This window comes from Haematobia irritans, chromosome 1 (assembly GCF_050003625.1).
Source record: "Haematobia irritans isolate KBUSLIRL chromosome 1, ASM5000362v1, whole genome shotgun sequence".
Classification (NCBI taxonomy): domain Eukaryota; kingdom Metazoa; phylum Arthropoda; class Insecta; order Diptera; family Muscidae; genus Haematobia; species Haematobia irritans.
In genome coordinates this window covers 235,994,999-236,007,563 of record NC_134397.1, presented here as the reverse complement: position 1 = coordinate 236,007,563, position 12,565 = coordinate 235,994,999, and the positions used below count along the sequence as shown (strand labels likewise).

Here is a 12,565-nt window from a genome sequence, read left to right as displayed (position 1 = left end):
ATGGTGGATGTTGCGAATAATAAATCCATAAAATATCTCATGTGGGTGATTATATGGTCCATATTTTATAAAAATGTTCTATCTGAAGTATGCCATAATTGGGAATATATTTGCTTGAAATTATGCTGCGACAAATGGAAATTCTATAATCTCGTATCACATCAATGTGAAGATATTCTACCCGAAAGTGGAAATATATCATGGACAAAAGAAATGCAGTTAGCTCCAAACTGGTTTAAGACTGTAAACATTGTTAATGATTTTGAGCATGAAGTCCATAAACCATGCAAACAACCCAGGAAAATTGAAAATGATGCACATAATTATTTGCAATGGGTGGTAAGTGTAAAAAACATATTATGACAGAAAATTATATTTCGAATCCTATGCCGTTTACGAAACGTTTTTACAAATTTCGTCGTTTCTTTCTTCCGCGTGCATCGTTGTTTATAAAAATTCCAATTTTATAAATATCGTTATGTCTTATTACTACTATTGCGTGATTGCTTCTTTAAGTTAAAACGAACTAATTTTGACGAAAATTGAATTTCATATAGGGCCATGTGACAACATTTTCTATAGAAATACAATTTTGACAAAATTTTCTATAGAAATACAATTTTGACAAAATTTTCTATACAAATAAAATTTTGACAAAATTTGCTATTGGAATAAAATTTGACAAAATTTGTATTAAAATAAAATTTTGACAAAGTTTTCTATAGAAATAAAATGTTGACAAAATTTTCTATAGAAATAAAATTTTGTTGTTTTTTTTTTTGATTTCAGCTTAAAACCATACATTGACTAAACTACAAGTGTAGCTTAACCGACAGAGGAAAATAATGTTTGTCAAATTTATTTGGGCAAAGCCCTATAGACTGCAAGATGGTTGGATGGACTCACGTTTCGGAATTACCACATTCCTCATCAGCATCCTCTACTTGCAGCAAAACTATCAACCAATTATCAGAATAAATTCAGGCAGTTCATTAAACCCAACAATAAACTAGCCAACTTCACTCAAATCGATGATTTGATGGTGGCAAAGGAAAAGAGAGATGTTTGTACGAATTTATTTCGGCATAAGCCGGCTATCAATGTAAAGCCTTTTTTCGGAGGGTTCAAGTGTGGTTTATTGTTGGGTTTAATGAACTGCCTGAATTTATTCTGATAATTGGTTGATAGTTTTGCTGCAAGTAGAGGATGCTGATGAGGAATGTGGTAATTCCGAAACGTGCGTCCATCCAACCATCTTGCAGTCTATAGGGCTTTGCCCAAATAAATTTGACAAACATTCTTTTCCTCTGTCGGTTAAGCTACACTTGTAGTTTAGTCAATGTATGGTTTTAAGCTGAAATAAAAAAAAAAACAACAATGATTAAAGAACAAAAACCAACAATAACAAAACAAAACGAATGAAAGAAAGAAAATTTTGACAAAATTTTCTATAGAAATACAATTTTGACAAAATTTTCTATAGAAATACAATTTTGACAAAATTTTCTATAGAAATACAATTTTGACAAAATTTTCAATAGAAATACAATTTTGACAAAATTTTCTATAGAAATACAATTTTGACAAAATTTGTATTAAAATAAAATTTTGACAAAATTTTCTATAGAAATACAATTTTGACAAAATTTTCTATAAAATACAATTTTGACAAAATTTGTATTAAAATAAAATTTTGACAAAATTTTCTTTAGAAATAAAATTTTGACAAAATTTGTATTAAAATAAAATTTTGACAAAATCTTCTATAGAAATAAAATTTGGACAAAATTTTCTATAGAAATAAAATTTTGACAAAATTTTCTATAGAAATACAATTTTGACAAAATTTTCTATAGAAATACAATTTTGACAAAATTTTCTGTACAAATACAATTTTGACAAAATTTTCTGTAGAAATACAATTTTGACAAAATTTTCCATAGAAATACAATTTTGACAAAATTTTCTATAGAAATACAATTTTGACAAAATTTTCTATAGAAATACAATTTTGACAAAATTTTCTATAGAAATACAATTTTGACAAAATTTTCTATAGAAATAAAATTTTGACAAAATTTGCTATTGAAATAAAATTTGACAAAATTTGTATTAAAATAAAATTTTGACAAAATTTTCTTTAGAAATAAAATTTTGACAAAATTTTCTATAGAAATAAAATTTTGAAAAAATTTTCTATAGAAATGAAATTTTGACAAAATTTTCTATAGAAATAAAATTTTGAAAAAATTTTCTATAGAAATGAAATTTTGACAAAATTTTCTATAGAAATAAAATTTTGGAAATTACGACAATTTTTAATTTTTTGTTGATTTTTAATGGAAAAAATATATTTATACAAAAATATATGTCGAAGATAACAAAATAAAAACAAAATAAAAACGATAACATAAAAAATAATTTTTAAAAAAATATTTGAAAAAATTGCCGTTGGTGAGTTTTGAACTTTAGTTTTTCATTCATAATAATAAAGGACATCTCAGGAATGTCATGCCGTGGTGTCATATTAGATTCATATCACAACGATTTCAGTACACGCAGAGAAGAAACATGATTGCCACAATCATATTCGAATAGCAAAATAATATGATAGGAGCTATTTTTGCGGCGACCATGTAACATTTTCACCTGCAACCATGTTGGATCAATGAACATGGTTCTAAGAAAAATATAATTGTCCAAATCTAAAATGTCATTATATTGATAAAAAGAATTTTGTTTGAATCAAAAGACAATGGTCACGATCTAAAATGTTATGGTATTCGTTAAAAATGTTTTTTCCAGTTAAAAGAACATGGTCACAAACTAAAATGTTTTGATCTTTATGGAAAAACTTTTTTCGTCGTCGAACAAAGGACGCCACTTGAGAAAAGAAAACACAAATCGTGTGTACCTACTCAATGTTTTTATAAAATTCTTTTCGCAGCAAAAACGTTAAAAAATTAAAAGGTCACGAAAACAATGTACATGGTCTTTATGACCATGTAATGGTTCTAGAAATGTCTATACCTAACCTATAAAAATACTTTTTTCCCTGCAAAAAAGTCGAAAAATTGAATGGTTAGGTACATGATTTTCCTGATCATGTAATGGTTTCAAATTCTATCATTTACATAGTAGAACATGTTTACGGCATTTTAAACCCATTTAAATTTAAATAACTTTTTCTCTGCCCGAAAATTATTTTTACAAAGACAAAATGCATGGTTTTTGCAACATTTATATGCTCTAGATAAGCATTAAATGGATGCGGCAACAATGTCCAAACATGTGTTTTCTGTGCGTGTAGAAAATTAAGAAAATCTCTATTTTGTTTTTAGCATATATTTGGAGATTATTGCTTTTCACCTCATCAACTTAATGGAGAAGGCCAGTACATATTATTACCACTACACCGGCAATGCAATGAATCAGAATATAACCCACAGGTATGACATTAGAGATTAGATTATATTTCATTCAGAGAAGGAACATGATCACTTCCAACATGTTTCAAGAGCATAATGTTATTTTTGGACGGTGAACATTTTTGTCCCAAAAATACTGTTTTCGACCGAACACCAAAAAGTTTTTCAGCGGTGGATTATCCCACCTCAGTAATGCTGGTGACATTTCTGAGGGTTTCAAAAGCTTCTCTAAGTGGTTTCACTGCAATGTGGAACGCCGTTCGGACTCGGCTATAAAAAGGAGGTCCCTTGCCATTGAGCTTAACATGGAATCGGGCAGCACTCAGTGATAAGAGAGAAGTTCACCAATGTGGTATAACAATGGACTGAATAGTCTAAGTGAGCCTGATACATCGGGCTGCCACCTAACCTAACCTACTTGCCGAAATCAGATGAATAATTTCCGAGAAAATGAGATATTTGCGACAAACATGTTACATGTTCCCCTTCCAAAAATAACATTTTGACATGTTCCAAAATTCGGAATCGCCACATTTTTGTTTGGCCATAAATTCTTAACCCTGAAACTTAGAAACTTATAATCTTGGTAACAAAGTTATCTTTAATGAAAAGTTTAAATTAAAATTGTATTGGAGTCCGAGAGTATTTCTATTTTTTGGTTAGAAGAAAAATATATTCTTGCGATTTGCGATTCCTAATATCGGAATATTAACATAAGGCTTTTGACACATGTTTGGGGTGACCGTATTCCTTCTTTGTGTTTATATCGGAGAATTAAATTTTATTTTTAAATTCCATTTTCAATTATCAATGGATTTTCAGATCAAGTCGTTAGAAGCAATTATCAATTCACATTTGCTTAAATATTTTATTGAGGTCGCTGTTGCATTGAGTCTTCTACTACCGACCTTTTGCATCTACGGATTCATCAAAGAGCTTAGAGAAAATATACAATCGAAACTTTTTATATGCTATGGAATATGTATGCTGATACCATTTGTTTTGACGATTCCAAAGGTTTACAATCATTATCGGCCTTTCTTGGACCAAAAGCAAACGGGTTAGTGGTAGACGAATATTTTAAAGAAAATAAAACAAAACACAGATGAACCGAAAATCCAGAAGATGATTGATAACCGAATACAATTTTCTGTTAGGTTAATTCGGATATTAGTCGCATCACAAAACCAATTAATTAAAATTTAACTTCGTTAATAAATGTGTAATCACAATCATTGCGATTGGCGGTACACGAAAATTCCAATATAAAAGAAATCACATTTTTTAACATTAGAAATTTATAATCATAAAAAAATCTATTCTAATTTAATGTTGTCAAGTAACATTGCTTTGGCTTGGCCACACACACACAAATTTTTTTCTGATTCAATCACGAAATTAATTAATCCAATTAATTTTTTAATTAAAATCACAGAAATGATAGTATCAATTGAAAAAATTATTGAAAGCCAATTAAAAAATGAATTGATACTATTAATTTTTGTGATTGATTTTTGTTTCAATTAAAAAAATTGTTGAATCAATTAAATTTTTCATTGAATATTTTTTAAAACTCAATTAAGAATTTAATTGGAAAAATGTTCGTGAAAATTTTTTCTGTGCATGCTACCTAAAAATTGTGAGCGACGAAACTCGGTAGCTTCGTTCTTTGATTACATAATGTAAAAAATCGCTTATCAATTTCCTGCGTTCGAAACACTAGATTTCTTTGAACTGATCGACCAAATTTCTGTATTGGTTATTCACTAGACCGGAAGAGTTCGTATCAATTTGGAGAAAGTAACCGTTCCGGAATTTTCGGTTCACCTGTACATCGATACAAATTTGTAACCTTAAAGCTGTTATGTACTATGTTCAGTTAACGCATTGCCATTTTCACGGTTACTGTTTAAACAAGTAAGGAAAGTCTAAAGTCGGGCGGGGCCGACTATATACCCTGCACCACTTTGTAGATCTAACTTTTCGATACCATATCACATCCGTCAAATGTCTTGGGGGCTATATATAAAGGTTTGTCCCAAATACATACATTTAAATATCACTCGATCTGGACAGAATTTGATAGACTTCTACAAAATCTATAGACTCAAAATTTAAGTCGGCTAATGCATTAGGGTGGAACACAATGTTAGTAAAAAAAATATGGAAAACATTTAAATGTGAAGCAATTTTAAGGAAACTTCGCAAAAGTTTATTTATGATTTATCGCTCGATATATATGTATTAGAAGTTTAGGAAAATTAGAGTCATTTTTGCAACTTTTCGACTAAGCAGTGGCGATTTTACAAGGAAAATGTTGGTATTTTGACCATTTTTGTCGAAATGAGAAAACACATATATGGAAACTATATCGAAATCTGAACCGATTTCAACCAAATTTGGCACGCATAGCTACAATGCTAATTCTACTCCCTGTGCAAAATTTCAACTAAATCGGAGTTAAAAATGTGCTCTGTGGTCATACTAGTGTAAATCGGGCGAAAGTTATATATGGGAGATATATCTAAATCTGAACCGATTTCAACCAAATTTGGCACGCATAGCTACAATGCTAATTCTACACCCTGTGCAAAACTAAATCAGAGCAAAAAATATGAGTGTAAATCGGGCGAAAGCTATATATGGGAGCTATATCTAAATCTGAACCGATTCAATCAAATTAGGCACGCATAGCTACAATGCGGATTCTACTCCCTGTGCAAAATTTCAGTTAAATCGGAGTAACAGATTGGCCACTGTGGTTATATGAGTGTAAATCGGGCAAACGATATATATGGGAGCTATATCTAAATCTGAACCGATTTCAATAAAATTTGGCACACTTGACTACACTACTAATTGTACTCCTAGTGCAAAATTTCAACCAAATTGGGGTAAAACTCTGGCTTCTGGGACCGTATTAGTCCATATCGGGCGAAAGATATATATGGGATCTATATCTAAATCTGAACCGATTTCTTCCAAAATCAATAGGGTTCTATTCTGAGCCAAAACACATAATTGTGCCAAATTTGAAGTCGATTGGACTAAAACTGCGACCTAGACATTGATTACAAAAATGTATTCACGGACAGACGGACATGGCTATATCGATTCAGGAGCTCACCCTGAGCATTTTTGCCAAAGACACCGTGTGTCTATCTCGTCTCCTTCTTAACCCTTAAATGCGCACTGTATCTTTTAAGATACAACCAGAAAATAATTCTTACGTCTTAAAATTTTATCCGAATTCTATGAAATCAAGTTTGTTATATTTAATACGTCATATCGCTATTTCTAAAAATATGTTTTTAACAAAGTGTGATATGTCTTTGTTATTTATTTACCATTTTGCATATTATATATATATATATATATATATATATATATATATATATATATATATATATATATATATATATATATATATATATATATATATATATATATATATATATATATATATATATATATATATATATATATATATATATATATATATATATATATATATATATATATATATATATATATATATATATATATATATATATATATATATATATATATATATATATATATATATATATATATATATATATATATATATATATATATATATATATATATATATATATATATCGGTGACCTAGTGCATTTAAGGGTTAATACCTTAAAAAATGTAATTGCGAAAATTATCTGTTTTCCATTGCGATAACCGAACTTAGGGATGGCTTTTGAAATAAATGTAAATATCTCTTTTTAGCAATTTTAACTTATACAGCGTTTTATTTTGGAATATCAAGTGTAAATTGGTCAAATGCTATCTGCTTTGAAATGCGTCGAACTTTTAGCCGAACCAATACAGAGCGTGATGTGAAAAAAGACATGAAGCGTTTCATTTGGTATTCAATTTATGTTTGGGGCTTATCATTAATACTAACGTCGTTAACATGGTATTTTACCTTTGATAATATAGCGGATGGTAAGTATATTAATCCAATCGCAAATACATTTAAGTAAACGTCTTAAAGATCGGTACTATGTTCGGTTTCCGCAGCGAACCCCAATACAAAATCAAAAATGAAAAAAAGTACCGAAATTGTTATGTCAGTTATGGTCCTTGGTCTTAAACGGACTCAAAAACTAACGAAAATTTAAGTTGGTAAACACTATAATACAATATGCAAATGTCCGTATAAGCAAACAAAATTCTTTCCTCCGAAACGAAATTTTAGACAAAGTTCGTTTCTCATTTGTTCTTCGCTTTTCTTTCTCAATTCCACGAAGTTTTTTAGTTCTTAGCACCTTTTTCTGTAATACAAACAATGTAGAAGAAATTATTCGATTTTACAATTTTTTACGGACCAATTAGATAACTATCCATATAACTTATATTTATATAGCATAGCTTGCGGCGCCCACGAGGCGATTAAACACACTTTATTTAACAGAAACAAACATTTAGTTGGGCACCGTGGAGCAGTGGTTGCAACGTCCGCCTTGAATACAGGGATCGAACCCACGACCCTTTGTATGTGAGACGGGCATTGATGCACTGTGACCAACTACATGAATGTTTCTGTCAAAAAAAGTTTTTTTTATTCGGCTCGTGGGTGCCGAAAACTACGCTTTATAAATATAACTGCTTGACTGTTTGTACGAGGGCGGTTCGAAAACTTCTTAGCCTATCAATGAAAGAGAATAGTTAGTTTTTCAATAATATTTTTATTTGTATACCCTCCACCATAGGATGGGGGGTATATTAACTTTGTCATTCCGTTTGAAACACATCATAATATTGCTCTAAGACCCCATAAAGTATATATATATATTCTGGGTCGTGGTGAAATTCTGAGTCGATCTGAGCATGTCCGTCCGTCCATCCGTCTGTTGAAAGTTCCGAACGAAACAAGCTATCGCCTTGAAACTTGGCAGAAGTAGTTGTTATTGATGTAGGTCGGATGGTATTGCAAATGGGCCATATCGGTCCACTTTTACGTATAGCCCCCATATAAACGGACCCCCAAATTTGGCTTGCGGAACCTCTAAGAGAAACAAATTTCATCCGATCCGGCTGAAATTTGGTCATGGTGTTAATATATAGTCTCTAACAACCATGCAAAAATTGGTTCACATCGGTCCATAATTATATATAGCCCCCATATAAACCGATCCCCCGTTTTGGCTTGCGGAGCCTCTAAGAGAAGCAAGTTTCATCCGATCCGGCTGAAATCTGGTACGTGGTGTTAGCATGTGGTCTCTAACAACCATGCAAAAATTGGTCCATATCGGTCCATAATTATATATAGCCCCCATATAAACCGTTCCCCAGATTTGACCTCCGGAGCACCTTGGAAGAGCAAAATTCTTCCCATTCGGTTGAAATTTGGTACGTGATGTTAGTATAGGGTATCCAACAACCATGCAGGAATTGGTTCCTATCAGTCCATAATAATATATAGCTCCCATATAAACCGATCCCCAGATTTGACCTCCAGTGCCTTTTGGAGAAGCCAAATTCATCCGATCTGGTTGAAATTTGGAATGTGGTGGTAGCATATGATATTTAACAACCATGTGAGATGAAATTTGTGGATGACAGTCTTTCGTAGAAGTTTCTACGCAATCCATGGTGGAGGGTACATAAGATTCGGTCTGGCCGAACTTACGGCCGTATATACTTGTTCAATATAATCTCCTGAAACTTCAATACTCTTAGTCCAACGCTTTTCTAGAAATTCTATCCCTTGATTAAAATAGTTTTCCTCAAGGTCTTCAAAATAGTGGTTTACAACTGTAATTGCATCTTCATTTGAGGTAAAACGCTTGCCAGCAAGGACTTTTTTAAGATTTGGGATCAAGCTAAATCAGGAGAATAAGGTGGGTGGTCAAGCAACTCGTACTTTAATTCGTTGATTTTAGCCATTCTTAAAACACTCTTGTGCGCTGGTGCGTTGTCTTGATGAAAAACTATTTTTTTGTGTTTTAAGCCAGGACGTTTTTCTCGAATTTGTACATTTAATTGATCCAAAAGGTTGCAATAGTACTCTGAATTTATTGTTTTACCGTTTTACAGATAGTCAATCAATAAAATACCTTTGAAGCCCCAAAAAACCGTTGCCATAACCTTACCAGACGATTGAATTGTTTTTGCCTTCTTTGGGGCACTTCCTCCAGCTTCAGTCCATTGTTTGGATTGTTCTTTTATCTCTGGAGTATAGTGGTGGATCCATGTCTCATCAACAGTTATGAAACGATGCTCAAAATCAATTTTATTTCGCTTAAAACGATCCAAACAAGCTTGAGAAATGTTCATTCTTATGCGTTTTTGATCGACTGTTAACAAATGCGGCACCCATCTTGCAGAAAGCTTTTTCATCTGTAGTTCTTCATGCAAAATTAAATGGACTCGATCATTTGAGATGCCCATGATATTAGCAATTTCACGCAATTTTATTCGTCGATCATTTAATACCATATCATGCACTTTGGCTACAATTTCTGTTGTTGTTGCTATTTTTGGACGTCCACTACGTGGTTCATATTCAATGCTTGTACGACCACGTTTAAATTCAGCAACCCAATTTTTTACTGTTGCATATGAAGGAGCACTTTCACCTAACACATTCACCATATCATTATGAATTTCTTGTCCCGATAAACCTTTTTTATGTAAATATTTAATGACAGCACGCATTTCTAATTTTTCCATTGTGCGTCTTTTTTGAACACCTGTTTCTATATGAAGGAGTTGCCAGATCTAAACAAAATTTAACACGTGTTCATAACAGAGATGGAAGTTTCCAAAACACTTAACTTTTTTCTGTTTATACCGCGCTTTTTGTGCTAGGTTAAGAAGTTTCCGAACTGCCCTCGTATTACTTGTGCGTTGGTGGTTATAGCGTTAATTGTCTGTTGATGACAATAACAGCTACGTAGCCCAGTGGATAGTGTGTTGGTTTACAAACTGTATGGTCCGCGGTTCAATTCTCCGGCCAGACGAACGGTAAAATTAAAAAAAAATATATAAAATCGAATAATTTCTTCTACATTGTTTCTATTACAGTAAAAGGTGCTAAGAACTAAAAAACCTCGTGAAAATGGGGAAAGATGCAATAAGCCATAATTTTTGTTTTAGTCTGTATGAAATTGTTTTTACATCATATGAAAGAATGAACGTTTTTCTCGAAAAGTGTATACTTTTCTCCCAAACAAACTTCCTTATAGCGAAAAGCAAATGGGATACGATATTCGTTTGTCTAATTTCGTGTGGGAGGAAAGAGTTATTTTTTTCCTTTTAGGTGGGTATTAAGTTCGAGTTTAGCCGCTAAAATCGTCTTTTTTCACGATTACTTTTCTTTTATAATCCATTTTAAGGAATGCAAACTGTGTGCAAATTAGCTTTGGGCTATTCCCCATCAAGTTATAATGAAATATGCAACACATATGTATGATTTTATGACATTTTTTACTCATTTAGTTTTCACTTTAGTTAAAATTAGCGGCTAAACTCGAACTTAATACCCACCTTTTTGGTATAACCGAAAAAATGTATTTTTCATCTCTGATCACAATCGATGGGAATTTCGAGTAACAAGCTGCCTAACCTATCTTAAACTTGGTAATAATTAAATTTTAAATTCCAAAACCCTTAATTTCAATCAATTGAAATTTAAAAATTAAAAAAAAATGACAAAATAACCAGAAAGCAAAATAAAATTTCGATAAAATTTCTTGGCTTTAGATAGTAGTGATTTTACAACGATAGATTGCTACTTTAAAAATACAATGCCTTTGGCTCGTAATCAATACCAAAATCTTTGGATACAAGTAAACTTTTGAGAGTACAATTGACTATTTTTCCCTTTTCTCGTAGTTGTCATGACACTATTCTTTGTTTTCCACTTGGTTATATTCTTCACGCTATCGTTTGATATCTGTAGAATACGCCTTAAGGTGGCCAAATTAAAGGAGGGAAAACAATCCATATGGAAAAGGTAAATAAAAATATTTAAACGTAAACATTAAAAATTAATTTAAAATCTTTCATTTTCTTCAGTGTATGTATCATTATTCGCTTATCTGCATTGATGGGCCTATCTCAATTCACTTATTGGGTCGTTTGTCTTATCTGTGACATATACGGTGCAACATTCGTGACAACCATGCATATCACTAATTTCGTTGTGAGTGTGGATGCTGTGATTATTTTGATACTCTTTGTGATGCGGCGAAGTGTTAGAAATATGGTAATGGCAAGGTAATTAAATTAAATATTAACTATCTATAAATTGAAAGAAAAAAAATATATTTGTTTTAGATTAACTAACTGCTGTAAAAATACAATGACATCACAACAAAATGTTTAAAAATGCTAACAATCCAAGTGTATCAGTATCTTTAATAAAACGTCTTCGATCTAAAAACTTCAAACAATAAAAGGCTTTCTTGCCCTGCCAACATTTTTTAATTTAACGGCACTTCTGAGAATCCCTATCACGTAGAAAACAGTCGTATACGATATCCAAAACTCGTCGCAAAAGTGCCAACACTATTGAGACGTTGTACCGCGCCAAGTTACTACAAAAAAGTATCGCATGGGTTCAATTGTTAGGTGCCTTTTTAGATAAATTTATGTTAGAACGACGCCAATAAGAGCCCCCTCAAACTATTAGAAAAAGTGAATTTTAAGATAGTTGTAAAATAACCATTGTGGTCAAATAAAATACAATTGTTTAGATATATATTCATTTGATTAAACATTTATAAATTCTTATAAATATAACATTTATACAACTATTTTTTGCATCAATAAAAGGATGATGTAGAGTTACAAGTGGCAAGTTACATCCCAACATTTTTTGAATTTGACGACACTTCTGAGAATGGTTAGCATGCTCTCCTTGCATACACAAGGTCGACCGAACACCAAAAAATTTTCAGCGGTGGATTATCCCACCTCAGTAAAGCTGGTGACATTTCTGAGGGTTTCAAAGCTTCTCTAAGTGGTTTCACTGCAATGTGGAACGCCGTTCGCACTCGACTATAAAAAGGAGGTCCCTTGTCATTGAGCTTAACATGGAATCGGGCAGCACTCAGTCATAAGAGAGAAGTTCACCAATGTGGTATCACAA

The 12,565-nt window shown here is 31.7% G+C and overlaps 1 protein-coding gene across 1 annotated transcript; it reads left to right on the top strand.

Moving 5' to 3' along the window:
• On the top strand, positions 1–11,872 carry LOC142219555 (putative G-protein coupled receptor Mth-like 10). Its single transcript, XM_075288491.1, has 7 exons — positions 1–339; positions 3,342–3,449; positions 4,251–4,488; positions 7,195–7,413; positions 11,308–11,428; positions 11,491–11,691; positions 11,752–11,872. The coding sequence occupies exons 1-7, from the start codon at positions 1–3 to the stop codon at positions 11,798–11,800; spliced, it is 1,275 nt and encodes a 424-aa protein (XP_075144606.1). The 3' UTR covers positions 11,801–11,872.
• Positions 11,873–12,565: the final 693 nt, after the last annotated feature.